General features: G+C 35.0%; 1 protein-coding gene across 1 annotated transcript in view; it reads left to right on the top strand.

Annotated features, from left to right (window-relative positions):
* The window catches only part of WDR11 (WD repeat domain 11), a gene marked incomplete at both ends in the record, with an annotated part of 43,019 nt that overhangs the window by 4,785 nt on the left and 19,499 nt on the right, over window positions 1-18,735 (top strand). Inside the window, 8 exon segments of the mRNA XM_082002372.1 lie at window positions 3,501-3,674; window positions 4,804-4,990; window positions 6,860-7,025; window positions 7,700-7,814; window positions 8,781-8,976; window positions 10,890-10,993; window positions 12,147-12,323; window positions 14,142-14,226. Coding sequence (XP_081858498.1) covers window positions 3,501-3,674; window positions 4,804-4,990; window positions 6,860-7,025; window positions 7,700-7,814; window positions 8,781-8,976; window positions 10,890-10,993; window positions 12,147-12,323; window positions 14,142-14,226 — 1,204 coding nt within the window.

Raw genomic sequence — 18,735 nt, forward strand, 5'->3', positions numbered from 1 at the left:
GTTTGTCTGCTAATTTTCTGTGTAAATGTAAGATTTACTGTCTGCCGGAGGGATGCTGTGAGATTTAATTCATTATGGTAATATTTTCCAAGATCTTCTGAAAAAAGTTTCAATCTATTTTTCTTAATGTTATTAAAAATAATAATATTTACAGTGTCAAGTACATCTTCCTGCTTTTGAATAGGTGATGTAGTACGGTTTGCATTGCACCTGAATGTTAATGTCACCTATAGTGGTTTAGTACTTCAACGGTATTACATTGCTGTAAGTTAAGAGTTTCGATTCTGCACATATACTTTAACAATTATTTAGATAGTTTGTTATGTAGCTACTTCTGATCAAATATACTGCATGATAACATACATTTGCAATTTAACCAGAAGGAGAAGGTTTCTCTGAGCATCTGTGCAGTTGTCTTGAGTCACAGGAGCAGGGAGGCTTTTCTATGCATAGATAGCAAAATTAAGATGAGAAAAGTGAAATGGAGAAAGGAAAAGATACTGTGTAAATTTTAGCATAGAAGACAGTTATAAATAAGGTAAGTTTCGCATAGAGTTGGAGTTAGTGGTAGGAAGTCTTGAAACAGAGTATGCCACATTTGAATTAGGTTTCAAGTGTAATGAAGTGGACATAAATGGTAAGGATTAACACAAACCATCAAGGGAAAGACGAAATTTTGAGATGGTATAAATAACTGGGTTTGGCTTTCATTTGAGAAGATAGTTTAATGGTGGTTTTTGCTGCTTTTGACTCCATGGGTGGTAGCCCAGTGCAGCTGGGAAGGTGTGAAAAATACTCAATAAACTCTACCTGAACAGTTCTGGGCAGCTGCATGTTTGAAGATTCTTTATAACATTCCGAGAAAAAAAAATCATGATCTTGTTCAGGAGTTTCACAAGTCTCTGGGGGAAGTTAAAAAAAAAAAAAACAAACCCAAAACAAAACCAAAACAAACCAAAACCAACCAACCAAAATCCCACAAAAAACTCCAAACAAAAAAAAAAAAAAAAGCCTGGAGAAAGGAGCTATGCACTTATGATGTTGTAAGCTCTAGAAGATTTATAGTTGCTTGGGCTAGTGGCAGAAATTTCTAGAAGCCTGGCACAGAGGTCAGTACTATCTTAATTGGTCTGATGAAGGATAGAGAAGAGAAAATGTAGCCACTGGCCAGGTATAACACAATTAAGGGAATATATTGGAAAGGAATAATTAAGTGTCTTTTTCCTTGCTTCTTTTTGTGCTTATCCATTAGTAAGGTGTCATCCATCAAATGCTCCCTTTCTGTAGTTAGCATCTTGTATTTCATCAGTGAAAAAGTTAAAGTAATGGTTAGAACTGAGGAAATGGGATTCAGAAGATCTAGACTTCATTCCTTTTTGCATCACACACAGTATCATTCCTACTATTGCTTTAATTGGTGCAGTTTGTAGTTGATAATAGTACTCTCTTACTATAGTAAAACTTGGTTCTAAGTACTTGTGGGAGGCATTTTCCGGTCTATTGGAACGAGTCCTAACAGAGCTGACCAGGAGCTGGCCGGAACCCTGGAACCTGGTTAGCTTTGTGGCTGTGCTACTGTGGCTGGTCTGCTTCCAGTACCTGAGCTGATGCTGTGAGGGGACTGCTTCCAGCATCGGACTGGCTCTTTCAGAATTAGCTGGGAGGGATAACTCTGCAACTACAGCAGCATCTCCATGCTCCGCTGCATGTTCTGGATTTCTGTTTATTGCTACTGCTGCCCATGCTAGCAATATGTCAAATTATTTCTGAAGTAAAATGTAGATGACTTACCTTTTTCTATTTTTTTCCTCTCCCAGAGAAACTACCATAATGAATTTCTAAGCATAATTTATAGTTTATTTGGACTACTTTGAAGGACTTGTGATGAGGCTTGTGTTATACCGGGTTTTTATTTTGAAGTCTATTACATGCAAACCCACTTATGAAATTAGGTTGGTTGTTTTTTGTTACTATTCTGTTTTTATAAATCCTGTGAAAGTAGGTACGGTATAAGTCTGATAGTGGGACACTGAAAATTTATTCTGTTGACTGCAACTAATTTTATTAGTTTTATTTCTTTTGTGTGTGTTATAAGTTGCGTTTTATTTACTCCTGACACCAATTCACTGAATGTTTGGTGGAGTTTTGACTAAGCCATTTGAAGACTTCTCTAGGTTTTCAGACCCAATGAAGCCTTTCCAGTCTGCTGGGTGAGAAAAAAGTTAATAAGCAACTGAATGAAAATTCTGTTCTTTCCTTAGTCCCTGATTTGATTCAGCAATAACCTCTAACAAAAGCTTCTTTTCCTTTCCATCTGCTTTTGAGGCCTCTGGCTGTTTTTACAAGCCTGTAGAAAATGGTGCAAATACAGAGAATGAGCACCAGAGTGATCTGCTGGTTCTCTGTGTGTTATCTGCAAGAGCTGTGTAGGATAACAGCTGGAACCTCACTGTTTCAATGAGGAAAAAAAGTGTAAGGCAGTCTTCTTTCTTTGATCCAAACTCTGCATTCGGCTGAGAAGGAGTTAACCTTTTGTATACTCACAGTGTAACTGATGAGGACACATGTGGCTGGATTACCTTTTTTTTTTTTCTGAAATCCAGCAAGAAGCGCTTACCAGCTTTGAAAAAGCTGAATTGGTAAAACAGAGGAATGGCTGAGGAAGGAAGTTTTTTTGACAACTTAGTATGTATGAACATGCTGTAGAGAAGCTATGACTTCGCGAGGCCATGCAGTGAGTGGTAGGAGCTGGGCTGCGGGGGATTTTATCCATTGCCTGCCTGACCGTTCTGTTGTCTAAAACAGTGCTCCATGGAGCATGTAGGTAGTTCTAATACAGCTCCTTTCAAGTAACTGAGGTGGCTCTCTGTTCCTATTGACAGAAAACGTAGTCTTTTGTGCCCATTTAGCTTGCATTGTTTAAATGATGACCAGCCTTGATAATTGGCAACCATACCTCTTCAGACTGACCCTAGCATTTAAGCACTGTACCGGGCTTCTTGATTGTGTGTTACAGTCAGTTTCATTTTACTCTTAAGACTCTGTGTTAAAAAGTATTTGAAATGGAGAAGACCTTTGTTTCCAGGTCCAATACTGATACCTCCTCAAATATTAATTTTGGATGGTGTATGGTTCATGGTGTCATCCCAAATATTAATTGGGATGTTGTATGGATCTTTTCACTTTGACTCTGCAGTGTTTCTTTAAAATACAGTATGTTGTTTCAGGTAAGAGTTCACGGCTTCTTCAGATTGGATGTGGGTTGTGTGCATGTGTGTGGACATGTGTAACCCAGTGTATTGCTGCTTGTTAAAAACATACATTAAGGCTGCAAAAGGAACTTATTTTTTAGAATTGTGAAATAGAAACATCTTGTTGCTAACAAGTCACTATTACTTTCTTTAAAGATGAGATATTACAGAAGAAAAATAGTTTTAAAATAGAATAAACTTTTTTGAAAATTAATTTTGCTGTTTGTTGTTACTTCTTTCTTTTGACAGACATGCAGTGGTTGTGGAATCAAGATGCTTCTAGAGATTTACTGCTTGCTGTTCATCCACCTAACTATATTGTACTGTGGAATGCAGACACAGGCACCAAACTTTGGAAGAAAAGTTATGCTGAAAATATTCTGTCTTTTTCATTTGACCCCTTTGATCCATCACACTTAGCTTGTAAGTTTACATATATGAAATAGCATGACATGAATGTAAGTGACCAGGGAAAATGTTAAATTAAAATGTTAATATTGAGATTAAAGTAACAGACTAGCGAGAATAATGTCATTAATGCCAAGAATTCTCAAAACAAAGACAGGGGAATCTGGTCAATGTGGAATCTTCTAAAATAAGATGCCGTTGTGTGAGGGGAAGGGAAAAGTAGGCATAAGTAGAGAAGTTAGAGATCTGAAAATAAATGTTTGAGACTTTACAAAGAAGGTGGAAAGCATGTAGATAGGAAGCTGGAGGAAGCAAAATATAGAGCACCCTGTTAAACTGACAGAAAAAGCTATAAAAGGATGGATGCTGAGGGAGAATCCAGTGAGATGAGGAGACTAAGAGTAAATGGTACTTTCAACAGAAAAGAATTTTTTTGAAAGGAATACAGCGGGAACATCACTTTCAGAAGCAATTCAAATGTCAAGGGGGATGTAGTGCAGATTTATTGACATTTTAGCAGAAAGAAACTAAGAGAAATAAGAGAGTCACCATTTTATTCTTTAATTTAGCTTGATCACTCCTGATCTATAATGAGACAGTGCAGTTTCCAGGCTTTGTGGTTGTCTACTTTTTTTTAATCTGCCATAAACCTAAAAAAAGAACTTTTTTTTTTATAAGCAGGTAGTAAAATCTTAGCTACTCTTTACAGCTTAGCTGAATCTTTGTGCTGCAACATAAATAATGTGAGTTAATGATTCTTTGAGCCACGCTGTGCATGAGAACAAAAAATGGTGATATAGCAAATATAGGCAGCCCTGCCGTCTATTTGCATTGTGAGGCTTAAAGAAAAATAATTGATGAGGGAGAATAACTACTGAAGAAACAAGAGATTTCTGCCAGTAAAGCCTACAGCATTTTTTAGTATGGACTTAATTTTGAAAAATTGAGTTTTGTGGATGTAATGGACCATCTGCAGCTCTTTCAGTAGAAGGAGCCTGTTGTCTAGAATTAGGAGTTTTCTACCTAATACAGTATTATTAAAGTTATTAGCATTTCTCCCCATCAAAATTTCATTAAAATGGAACACCACAATCAAATTGCAGATTGTATTTTGCTATAATAAAAATTGTTTTTCTTGGTACAGTGCTCACCAGTGAAGGAATAGTGTTCATCTCTGACTTCTCTCCTTCTAAAGCTCCTGCCAGCTCAGGAAAGAAAGTTTACATCTCTAGTCCCCATTCCAGTCCTTCTCACAACAAGCTGGCTGCTGCTACGGGGGCCAAAAAGGCCCTTGATAAAGTAAAAATTTTAATCAGTAATGAAAAACCAAGGTAGGTTGCAAATATTTCTTCTCAGATAATGTTTTATGTGCCTGTTTATTTTATAGTTATAATTAGATTACAGTGTAGAAGATAATTAGTTTTAAAAAGAAAATTGATGGGGGTAGGCAGATGGTTGCATGTCCTATATGAGGACATTATGTAAGGATATAACACTGACAGATATTCATCCAGTTCTGTTCATAAAAACAGCCATATCATCCCAGCATGTTTTACATAGGTTAATGACATAATGTTCTCCCTTCACTAACAGATTTTCATGCAGGTGTAAATTCAGAAACAACTTTCTTTTGGGGAGGGGAGGAAGAAGAAAACAGGCTAACATAATTCATTTTACATCAAGGCATTCTTAAGGCATTTTTTAAGTTAATAGTGTATAAATAAAATTAGAATTTATACATTTGTCTATTTTCTGACCCTTTAATACTAAAGTTGTTGCATTTTGAGGGTTTTTTTTGTTAGAAATTCTCTAGACCACTTTGTGTGGTGTAATTGTTTTTTTCCTTTTGTACTGTCTATCTGAGTAATAAAAGTATTTCTCAACTGTCTAGTGGATTTGAGAAAAAAACTAATCAGACTGTATTATCAGTTAGCACTTGACACTAAAATTTAGTGCAGATATGAAATTTATACTCTGTTTTAATACAGTATTTAAATTGCAAACTGGGGAGAAGACTTGATACTTCCTCTTGTAATCATGTAAGAAATTGTGATGTTTTTGTATGAGGTAAAAGGGCATGATCTTGACATTTTGTGTTCTATAATGCCTAATTTGTACTGCATCAGACAGAAAACCTGATTTGCAACTACGAAGACAGTATGTATGCTGCTGCAGTCTTATGTATGTTCTATAAGAACAGCAAATGAGCAAAGATTTTTTTTGACAATTTTTCCGCATTGTCCTGATTGCATTTTAAGTTGTGTATATATATTGCTGAGGGTATGATAGTATTCTCTTTTCTCCCTCCTTTCAAATTCAGAACACCTGAAAAGACTAGAATGGGAAAAGGGGAAGAAAAAATTGTAGCAGCAATGGTTTGTCTGGTTTTATATTTGTTTAGGGAAACTTTGAGGAAAGAAGAGCAGGAGATTGTCAAGAAAGTGATTGCAGAGAAAAGGTGAACAATACACCTGAAGCAAGGAATGAGATGCAAGAAGGGTGTAAGGTAGTTTAGTGTGTGGTAGAATGAGGAGATTAAAACCAAACAAAACCCCTCAACGGAATGATACATTGAATGAGTTAAGTGACCTTCAAACCTCAGCACAGCATGAGGTTGATTTTCTTCAGTGTGGCTTAAATACAGGTCATTGAATTGCTTGTACCTAATGAGCCTCTTTACCTTGCAGCTATCTCCTGTTAAGTCAACAAAATGGTGAACATTCCTGCTCTTTGCTACTTTTTCTGAATTTGAAGACTAGTATTCTAGATAGGCTAGTTCCGTTCATTTCAAAATAAAGTAATATGCATAATTGTATAAAAATTGAAGTGAGCAGTATGTTCAAGGGTCATTTGCCATGAATACCAGAAAATGTCATGGCAGCTAGCACTGCTCATAATTGAATTGCTTCGTATTTGAGATGTGCAAGAATTACACTTGTTCCATTTGAAGTACCTATTATTTTAAAAATTACTCCATGATCTTATTTAGACAAAACGCAACAGAATGTGTGTCTTTTGAAGGTGAGTAATGCTTTGCACTGCTGTACCAATTAAATGGAAATCTACAGGTCCCTAGTGATCAAAATAGGGAATACTTGAAAAAAATGCAGCTGCAGGAAAATTTATACTGTTAATTTTATTTTGAACTCAGTATTTGTTGATTCTGAACTTGATTACAGTTTATATCTGATGTTTTACAGTGCTGAATCTGTAACACTCAATGACTGTCTTCAGTTGTCGTATTTGCCTTCCAAAAGAAATTACATGCTGTTATTGTATCCCAGAGAAATTTTAATTCTTGACTTGGAAGTGAATCAGACCGTGGGTGTGATTGCAATTGAAAGAACAGGTGTGCCTTTCCTACAGGTAATGAAAATTTGATTGGTTTCTATCACTGTAATTGGTTATTAAGATCATATGTAAGTTCATGATGCACTGATAGTTGTGTTTTGGTTAGTCCTAGAGGATGAAAAGAAGTTAGCTCACCAGGAGGAAAAGTGTCCTCTGAACCAAACATTGTTTAATTTAGTTTTCTGAACTCTGCAGCAAAACTACTGTGTATGGAAACAGTGCTGTGGAAAAAGGACGTTTCATTCTCTGGTGGTGAAGCTGCTTATACACAAGTTAATACTAGTTCTTTGAGCATCTGCCTTTGCTTAATTAGACAGCTAAGATTAGTTTGGGGTCTTACTGAAGCATCCTTATTCTCTTGGAATCATGATTTCTGATACCAAAAAAGAAAGTGTTTTGTTTTGTTTTTAAAAGTGATCAATAAAAAGAATATATATGAGTATGTCAATGTTTTAAAAAAAAAAAAAAAAAAAAGGGCACCCCAAACCAACAAACAATTCAATCAAAAATGAATTTCTCAACTTAATTGACTTCCTCGGTCACAAGATTCATTGAAGTGGTGCATTAATGGTAACATTTTTAGTGACTTGATTATACATCGGGAATCGTATGTTCAATTGCAAGTATACTTTGCAAAGGATAAAATTTTGATAACGCAATATAATGTGGTATGGCATCTCTTTACCTAGGTGATTCCTTGTTTTCAGCGTGATGGGTTATTTTGCCTACATGAAAATGGTTGTATAACTTTAAGAGTTCGCAGATCTAACTGCAGTATAACTAGAACTCCAAATGAAGAGCCAGGTAAGTTTTGTGTCAGAAATTTCTGGAAATTAACTTTAAGGCATTTTAATTAGTACTTTAACAACAATATTAACCATCATGCCTCAAACAGGATGGTGAATTGCAGCCCCTCTAGTAGTTTTTTTTCTTATACATTAGATTTATATGTAAATTTATGCTACACTCCCCAAAACTTGTTTATTGACTTCCCTGAAATTTAGTGCAAACTAAGATACTAATATCCTGAAAATCCTGTTATCACTAAATCATGCTTTAACTATAAAGTGGCTTAACAATCACATATACAATAAAGTTTTAGAGAAAAGATTATTTAAGAAAAAACATTTTTTATAGAAACGCAAAGTTGTGGAAGTAATTTGGTCAATTGGAAGAATTGATTTTAGAAATAAGACATGGGCTTAAATTCTGATTGAATTCTAAATTATTAAACCTTAGTCTCTTTTATGAAATGTTGCTAAGAGTGCCCTTTTAAATATAATGAAGGAGACTCGAAAAGAGAAGAGAAAACACAGTTCTGTAAATGTAAATAAGGTGTGGGGTTTTTTTGGTTAGTTTGCTTGTTTTGTTTGTTTTGGGTTTGGCAGTTTGATCATTTCTAGTAAGCTGTGTTACTTGCTTCCAGTTTTACCAATAAACCAAATGAATTTTGGATTGTGGAGAGCAGATGCACTTTCTGCCTAGATATGAAACAGTAATTTTCAGACTTTGCAATATTTATGTGGAATAAAATATTTTAAGGACAAAATCACATTTTGGAGAACTTCTGAAAGCTGTGTGATGTACAGCAAGATCAACAGTATATAGTTTTTGATTATTTTTCCAAATTGTTGCACAGGAAGCATGTAGATTTCAACCAAAGAGTCATTTCAAGAGCTCAGTCATTCTGCAAATTTACCTCTGTTGATTGATCACATCATCTGTTTTCCATTCTAATTGTTTGTCCTCTGTGGGACATTGACGTTACAGATCCAGACCCAGTTCAGGAGCTGATTTATGATTTAAGAAGTCAGTGTGATGCAATCAGGGTAACAAAAACAGTTCGACCCTTCAGTATGGTGTGTTGCCCAGTGAATGAGAATTCTGCAGCTCTCATAGTCAGTGATGGCAGGGTAATGATCTGGGAATTAAAATCCAGTATTTCTGGCAGAAATGTGCGTAACAGGTAATGGGATTTATTTTTCTTATCAAAGCTTCCATCCGTTACATTTACAAGTGATGTGTAGTATTTAATTATATTCTAAAAGCAACAGTGATGTCCTTGTGTGTATGGTAGTGTGACATGTGCTATACATGTGTATGAATGAAAGAAAGAGGAAAAACATATATCATCCTGATAGTTTAGTTCCCTTGTTTTGGGGAAGCGAAGGAACTGTATTTACTCCTGTTCCTTCAAAAAATAATTCCATACTAACAGGTTGGAATAAGGAAACAAAAGATAGGAATGAGTGTTCACATTATTTTGAGGGAACGTTTTCTTCTCATTTGGCTGTCTTCAGACTGGGTAATTTTCCTCAGGAATGAATCCCTCACTTTCAATCAGATGAAAGGACTGCAGAAGGAGTCTGGAAAGGACTACATTTTTAGTAGGGAAAAGGTTTTCTGCTACATTTGTGTTAATTTGACACAGCGCAATATAACGTTGCACAGCAGGTGGTGGGAATACAGTGGTATAAACAATGTATTTATATACAAAGCCTTTAGAGTTTTTGATTTTGAGCAGTCTCTAAAAATGCTGTATGAAGTAGTATAGTTCTTTAAACATTCAATGTATTAAGGTCATTCTGCAATAAACCTTTAAAGAACTATTGAATAAAATAACTAACTTACTGCCATAAGAGAATTACAGAATTCTTAGTAGGCTTTTAAATGTCAGAAATACAAGATTTTCAACATAGATCCTTTTGTTTCTCATCAGTGATTTAATGCTTTTATTCTTGGTGTTCCCAAAAATACTGTTATATGGATTCTTTGTGATGTGTATCCAAGAGAGCTGTTTAGGATCCATATGTTACTGGGTTTTATTTCTTGGATTCTGAGGCGTATTTCTAAAACACTGATTTTTGTCATGATTATATAACCAGGAAAAGTGTAATAATAATGTAAGAACTGCTGAGCCTAGAGGAATCTGGATATGGTTGGATTGTACAGAAAAGTAAAACATATTTCTAGTTGGCACAGAGTCTTTGATGGATTTTGAAGGAGTCTTCCTCCATTACTTCTTGATCCTGCTGGATTTGATGGTCTTAATTAAAATTTGAACTCAAAGTCTTTTAAAGTGAGATTTTAAAGAAAAAGGCTTTGTACATGCCTGAAACTGCATTTTTGTGTACAGCTGGGTGCAGTCAGTAGCCTTTGGTCTTTCCTTATGGCATAGACCTGTCCTCAGCCCAGCAAGATACGACTGCCAAGGCTGCAGGGGCTGTTTGAGTCCCTTCTAGATGGAGGTTGTGCTGGAACGCAGTCACAATCATTGGGGAAAAAATAACACAAAAACCTGATGCATAGATATCTACAAGACTGTAAACATAGGTAATACTGTAAGTTTCTGCTGTAGCTTTGTATATGCAGAGGCAGTTGTATTTCGTATGTTTAGGTGAAAGGCATTGCTTCAGTTACGTGTTTTGTCATCTGGAACCTACATAGGTTTATATAGGTTAAGAAAAACCATTCCCCAAGTTAGGGAGTCTATACTTAAATGTCAAAATACTTATGATTGTTCCTTAGCTGGATTCATTAACATAGCTCTACATATTAGTACACCAGATATATTTAAAAGCTTCCATTCCGTGCTTAGGGACACTTCAGAATAAGGGATACATCTGTCTGGTTTTTGGTTACTTGTAAATATCTCTGTAAGGAAGATGAAAGTTATTTTAAATTTTGTACGGTTTTGTATGCGTTTTCTCCTGGTAGGATTGTTCATGGAAGTTGATGTTGGGAATCTTTTCAAAATACTCTGCAACTAGTAAATGGTAGAAATACTGAAAGCACAACGTGGGGAAAAAACAAAATTGAGGACCTAAGTCAACAGGTGATCCAGTTTGTATTAGGAACTTGTTTTCATTTCTTTTACAGCAGTACAAGTGCATCACCTTTGTATTCCCCAGTCTCATTCTGTGGCATTCCTGTAGGAGCATTCCAAAATAAACTTCCAGACCTCTCATTAGACAACATGATTGGTAAGAATTTCGTTCACAAATACTACTGCTACTCATTTCTAGGATTTTTGAATCATTGTACATTTTAGCTTAAGAACTACATATGTTAGAAATTCTGAAATAAAAGAATTCCTGTTTGCTAAAGAAATTGTCAGATTAATCTTTTTGAAGATTTTATGTTGAGGGTCAATGTTCAAAGTTCATTTTCAAAAAACAGTAATTTAAAATGAAATTTGGACAAAATGCCTTCATTTAAAAAAAAAATCATCTTAAATAGATGAAGACAATGTATCTGATGCATCCATCTTTTTGAAATCTAGAAAGCAACCAAAACTTTAGTACTGAGAAATGTTCCATAAAGGTGGTTACCTTTATGTTTTAAAACTAATTGTTACTGGAAAAGTGACTGGTGCTGCTCAGAGATACAAAGGTGCAGATTTGGATTTGGTTTGGTAAAAGTTAGCTATATTGTTAGGTGCAGGCAGCTTACCACTGTGGGAGGTTCTTCTGCGTTTTTTCTTATGTGTTTAAAGATGACATTTAGGGCACAATTCTTCTTTTCTCTGCATTTCCTGGAGTCATTGACATAATAGCTATTGTCATTTTGTACCTTACATCACTCAGACTGGTAACAGCTGACTGCAGAAGGTATGCAGCAGTGGAAATAAATCTTTTTTGTGCCCATCTTTATTGTTGTAGCTGAGCAAATTCACCATATTTCTAGCAGTGTATTGCACTCAGTTTTTACTGTTCGCCGTTATACCTCTGTAAGTCTTTGAATTGCTCTAATAATTTTAAAATATTTGTAACTAACTTCAAAAAAAAACCCACACCCAAAATAAAAAGGATGAGGAAAAAAAATAGGAACTGTCCTTGAATTCTAGAAGACTGAAATGGTTGCACTTTTTGTCCCCCTCTTCCTTCCTTTTTTTTTTTTTTCCTTTCTTAGTGTTAGGAAAGAAAGCTAGTGTCGGAGAAATTAGCTGAAGTGCAGTATTGCAAAATATTTTATCACAGAGAGTTCAACAGGAAGGAATGCCTCTTTAAATAAACATTGCTAACATGTATGTTAGATTATTTGTAATTTTTATTTTACAAACTCCTGCATCTGATAATTTTCTGTAGCATTTCAGATCAGAATTTAGTACTAATAAGAGCTTTCATTTTTAAGCAGGGCAAGGCACAATTGCTGGAGAAGAACAGTTAAAAAGTTCTTTTCTGCAAGAAGTGCACCTCAAATTTCTGCTGACCGGACTTCTTTCAGGACTTCCTTTGCCTCCGTTTGCTATCCGCATGTGCCCACCTCTTACAACAAAAAACATTAAACAGTATGAGCCAATCCTTGCTGTTGGTAAGTATCTTGAATAGTTATTGGTTGCTCTGAAAATATTAAATTCTAGATTAGCTCTGAAAATACTAAATTCTAGATTAAATACAAATATAGTTACTAATACAGAAAAAAATCTGGTTTTTGATCCTATGTAACTCATCACAAATAGTCACCTTTGCATTAGTTTGCATCTGTGATCGTCTTTGGATTGTTTTTTTTCACTGCTTTGGGCTTAAATATTGCTACCTGAAAAATTGCAATATATTAGCAAGTTTGTATTTATCCTTTCATTTACTATGATACTGGTCTGCTTTACATGCTGCTCTCACTTCATTCTAAATATCACTAAATATGGAGTTCTGTAGCAGTGCATTCTTAGAATAACTAAACTTAACAGACACTGTACTTTTGTTATGATGAAAGTACCTAAAAATATACTTCCAGCATGTTATTTTTCCTGAATTAATGTATTCTGTCTTATTACAAATGTAGCTAACTCATCTACATATTACAATAGTTGCGAACACATGATTTATTAACTCTGAGTTCTTCCTATTTAAATCTCATTTTTCTGGCATGCTTTTTCAGACCACATTGGAGGTTTCACAGTGTATCCATACAGGCTGCTGTCTTTCTCTGTATACAGTCAGTGGACTGGAACGGTAGACACGTAGATGCTGTAATTTAAAGATTGTAGTAGGTTGTAAAATTAGACCTCCAGATTTGGGTTGTTCAGACGTGCTCTTGGTATATCTAAGATACCAGTTGATTCTCGGCTGCCCTGTCAAGGCTGTGCCTGTCGTAAGTCAGAGTTGGGAGTTTTTTGCTATTCTTAAGGTTGCCTGTGCTATAGAGCTGTAGGTTTTTGGACAGGGTGAGGGGGGATTTTGAAAGTAAATGTTACGCAGGAGCTTACAGAGGGGTTCTCTCACTCCAGTAATGAAAATGATACAGTAATGCATGTACATATGTGTGCAGCTCTTGTGATACTTCTATTATTACGGAGGTAAAAGTACCATCAATAGTTGTACTCTGAAATGTAGGCAAGCTATCATTACATGATGTGATGCCACTAAAATGTAACTTTTGATTTTTATATAAGGTGTAGCTGTTAAAATAGGTGAAATATAAAGGTTAGGAACCTAAATAGGCAGGTATAAAGGGCATTTACAGCATTCTAGACTTAAGGTACCTGAATGACTCTTTAGGTATCCATTGTTGTATTTAATAGAGTTGATATGATTATAAAGAAAAAAGAGAAGAAGTAAGTCTCAGTATCTAATAGAAAATTGTGACTTTCAGTGTTTCAGAAGGTATTTGAACTAATTGAAGCTAATAGCTACTAAGTTATTGATCTGTAACTTGAAAGAAGTCATTATTTCAGGGATGAGAAAACAGAATTGCTTTAATGATTCGGTAGAGTCTACCCATGATTGTCCCCTGGGATTACTGGTGGACAACAGTTAATACTCTTCTGTGAGGCATTTGCTCATATTGAGTGATCAAAACGAAAAGAAACATTCCTTTTCCTGCAACTGAGTATGCTGTGAAAATGCAAGGAGAATGAACAGATTTTCTACAGGCTTTACAAGTAGGTTTAGGAAAATGTCTTGATCCAAATGGATTTCACTGGCTGCAGAGAACCTTGAAGGTTTGAATATTTGAGATTTAAGCATTAGAAATGAAAATACCTTTTCTAAAATTGTAAAACACAAGTTAGAGATGTTAAAAATAAAAAAAAAGAAAAAAGAGAAATAGCTATAAATCCTGCTTTTTTACTAAAGTATGGAAGAGAAGAATAAAATGAGTTGTTTTTTTTTTTTAAATCACTCTTTATAGGTACAAGTAATGGCTCTGTCCTCGTGTTTCATCTTACAAGTGGACTCTTACACAAAGAGTTAAGCATCCATTCCTGTGAAGTCAAGTAAGTTTTAATTTTAAGTCCTGCTGTAATCCTTCTGGGAGACAAACGCTAAAACATCTAACTAACATTGTACCAGCAATGCGGGCGTCTTGTTTAATTGTTCAGGATGCTCAAGAAAATTGCCTATTGAGTAGTCTACCTTAACAGTATCTTTGCTATGTATAAGCAGTAACACACTGTCAAAGTTAGAGTGAAAATTCCATTGAGCTAAATATTTTAATTGTATCTCTGCCTGCTGATCTAGGATGCATATCGAATACTTCCCGTTTCTTTCGTGCATTGTAGTACAAAGAAGTCTTTTTAGAACAAGAAACTTTATTACAGTGTCTTATTTATATAACTGTTGTGACTCACAGATCATGTCCTCTGAAAAAACTCAATTTTGTACATGAGGGTTTATTTACTTTGCCCCCTTGGGACTGAAATTGCTATTGAGACAGGTCTAGTCCTAACTGAAGTAAAAATAATTTTATTGTTGAAAGATTTTAAAGACCAAATACAGGACTCAGTATTTATCCATCCTAAGTAAAGAACAGAGTTCAGTTTTAAAGCTGTTGTACTGTGTATTTGTGTGTACCCAATGGCATAACTTTTTGGATAACTAATGGTAAAGATGGTGCTTGCTGGATACATATTTCTAGACAGATATATGCATGGAAAATAAAATATTTATTTATAGTAGTAATGTTAGTCAAAATTTCTACCAGAGTTGTGGCATGAAGCCTTCATCAGGGTAAGGTCGTCATTTTACTTTTCGTTCTACAAATGATAAGAAAAGTATAGATGTCGGAGAATAGATAATTCTAAGAGTTCATTATGTAAACCTGCTTTGAATCTACTGCCAAAATGACATAAGTATATTTGCATTTGTGGTGGAGAAGAAGATGGGGAGACAGGAGGGGAATACACTTTTGAAAAAATATTTTTCAAAATGTACTATTGGAAGTATTGTTAGTTTGGGCTTTTCACTTTGCAAAGGTTTTGCAACTTTTGAAGGCATTGTCTTTCTGGGAACTGTCCTTGCACAAATGGTATTTTTTAGAACAAAATTAAAATGATTGTGAATTTTGTTTAGTCATAAGCTGTTATCTCGGTAAGTCTTTTATATATTTGTTTTAATTTCCTCAGTCCCACTCTTAATGGTTTGAGTGACTTCCTGCATAAATTTTAGAAGTTGAAGGGAGTGCTTTAAGCAATGTAGAATAAGGCACAGTAATTGTTTTTTAAAATTAATATTCAGAGAGTGCAACAGTTTTTCTTTCAGTGGGAATTGTTACTTTGCCTCTAAAATGCAGATAGATTGGTTAATGCCTCTATTTCAGTTTCAACTGAAAATACACCTTCAGGGAACACCATTATTTTAGTATGTAATTGAGAATACCCTGAAATTTTAACTCAAAACCAGCAGAGTTTTCAGTGCCTTGTAAATTTAAGAAGATAATGTAATAAAACTAAGGTCTTTGGAATGGCAACTGTCCTTTATGTATCAGTTGTACTAAAATAATGGCCACTGAACCGTCTAGGTGCTAGCAATTGACACATTTTTAAGATTAAAGGGTTCTTTTTTAGAAGCTACATATGTAGTCATGTACTGATTTTTTTTTTTTAATTAGATTTGAAATTTGCAGTTCTTATTGTGATAGGAGTAGGGCAAATTGGTTTTCTGTCCTCCATTTAAGATAGTTCATACTCATGAGTAACCTTGAATATTCATTTTGTCTGTGGCTATTACTATTTCACTATTTGTTTAGAATTCTGTGAGTAGATACTTCTCCTTTGACTATAATTTGGTTTTTATTAGAAGACTGAGGGAAGAAGCAGAAGAAATGCTTCAGAGCACACAGGGAGGAAAAGTCAGTCAGGCTACTGCTAGGAGCATAAGTGAGGGGAAAAAACAGGCAGATTGTAGCACGTGTGCTGGCTGAAAGAAGCTGTCAGCAGGAGTTTAGTTGTTCTTCAGGATGCAGAGAAGGACAATTAATTCTTATTACTAAGAGGAATTAGAAGAACCATAAAATAATTAAGTCTGGTACCTGTTCTATTTTTTAAGTGGAGCAAACTGTGGAGAGTTAAGGAGATAACACATTTTCAATGCAGAGGAGAATATATTTGAGACATGTAAATAAAATGCCTGCAATGTAGGTTCTAGTTCAATGAAAGTGGTGCATTTGCAATGCCTCTCACTGCTACTTTTGCTTATTCTGATAGGTAGATAACTATGACTAGAGCAGTGCTTCTCATTCTTTTTCACTGAAGCTCAGCAAGTTCAAGGTTGCAACAGCTTTAATTTTTAAAATTAAAATCTCACTGACTGTAACAAGAATGTATATGGCCTGCAGGCAAAACTTGAAAATTACTGCATTACATCGAAGTTGTAGCAGTCGAATTTAAGCTGACTCACCTTTGGAAGACTGCTTTGCAAACATTCATCACCTCCTTAAAAAAACTTTCCTCACTTAGAGAAAGAGGAATGAAAAATCCCTACCGCTTCGGTCATACACATGTTGGTGTGATAGATTTATTTCTGGGCATTAGTAAACATGGGTTGCCTGACAAGTGTAAGCAGTGTTGCAGTGAAATCTTGTGTATTCAGAACTGAATTCTGAAGTCTCCATTACAGGATGTGCAATTATCTCAGATGCATCATGTTCGGCAATCAATTGTAATTTCTTTTTTTTTAACCTTCCTCTTTGTAAAAAAGAACAACTTGTTCCATTGCTGACACTCAATTTTGGACATGTAGACCATACAAATATTTTCGAAGTACAAGGAAAATTCTTTTTAAATAATAAAATTTGAGGGTGAGAGTACTTTCTAATAATATGATTGAGATTTTAATACAATTTTCTTTAAGATATGGTTTTATTTCCAATCTTTTTCTTATAATTCTTGTCATTAATTTGAGTAGCAACTGCCTTGTCGTAAAGTCACAACCATCCATTCCCAACTAGAAAAGTCATTTGTGTTTCTGTCTGCTTCAGTACACTCTGTAATTTGTTTGCATTGGAAACATTAATCAAAACAACTGAATCTTACCCCTGAAGCAACTGGGACAAGTTGAATGTATAGAATCCCTGAATTTCATATTTTAAAACAGTGCATCCAGTCTGAGAAATAGTTTACAGCTGAATGTAGCCCTTAATTCTAGTAGACAAAGATGCCTTTTATTAGGGAATTTTGCAAGTAGAGATACTTCAATAGGGAAGGCATTACTCGTTTCTTTCATTAAAACTTGAACCACTGTCTTCAGATTCTCAATTACATGTATGACAATAAAAAAAAAATATTGTTTCATGTGCAAGCATTTAGCTAAGGTAAGGTTTCCATTTGATTATGAGTGTCTTGGGTTTCTGTAGATTTTTATTGGTATTGACAGATGGCCAGGCGGCAGCAAAGAAAAAGGACTTGTCCTGTTAGATCTGAGCTGATGAAAGAAGTATAGAAAATCCCTCAGGTCTTTGAACGAGAATGGTGAATAACTATTGGCAATAACAATGCATTACAGGTGTTCTGTGCTTTTTCCAAAAAACGTAGTAGGATAATAGATAAAAATTAGAAAGGTGTCAGAATTCATATTTCTTCCATTTCGGAAAGCTTCCTGTATTTGCAACCCTTTGGAGACTTGCAATGTCACACATTATTGCAATTGTAGATTTCTATTCAGTCAATCCTGTAATGTTTCAATTAATAATTGAGTAGTTCTCATTTTGATTGAAATTTTTGTTTAACTTTCATAGGTCCTGGTGGGAAAAGGAAGGGGGTCCTAAATTTTTAACTTTACTTGAGGACTTGGGAATAAAGCTGTCCATTTTTTTAAAGGTTGAACTAAAAAGATAAAAATATGGCTGTAACTTTTGAGAACAAAATATTACAGGAGTGCTTTTCACCCATCTATATTGCATTTAGGAAACTACTAGTTAAAACAATGTGAGTTGGATTTACTGACAGTAAATCATAAATATTGTTATTTATCTTTTTCTTATTTCACATATATTTTTGCAAAACAGACCATGATTTTACAATAGATGTAACAGAAGACTTAGTTGACCTGGAAATAGTTTTTAAGTAATCCATGTTTGAAGGCTTTGAGGAAAACCTAAATCCTTTTACCCGTGTTAAAACGAACTTGAGCATATGTATGTATTAGAACAGACTCAATTTTCTTTTAGATTAATTCCTTGATTTATTTCGCAGATAAAGCACTCGATTATTTGGGCTGGCACAAAGTGTATGTGGGAAATGGGAATTGGGAGGACTATCTCATTTTGGCACAGCACCACTCAGTGCTGCTTTCTAGCCTTTTGTGGCCTGTGGTGTATCTCAAGAACTTGCATAGAATCCGTATGTGCTGAACATACATGTACAGTGTAACTTTACATCCTTGTAACACTTCAAGGTGTTTGGTTTGTGGCTGCTTTGGCATGATCTAAAAGAGCAAAAAGAAAGGACCAGGTTTTCAGTTTTGTGATAGCCTTTGCAATCTTCAGGGACTCTCTTATCGTCTTTGTT

The sequence above is a fragment of the Phaethon aethereus genome (genome assembly GCF_964289735.1).
Source record: "Phaethon aethereus genome assembly, chromosome: 7".
Lineage (NCBI taxonomy): Eukaryota > Metazoa > Chordata > Aves > Phaethontiformes > Phaethontidae > Phaethon > Phaethon aethereus.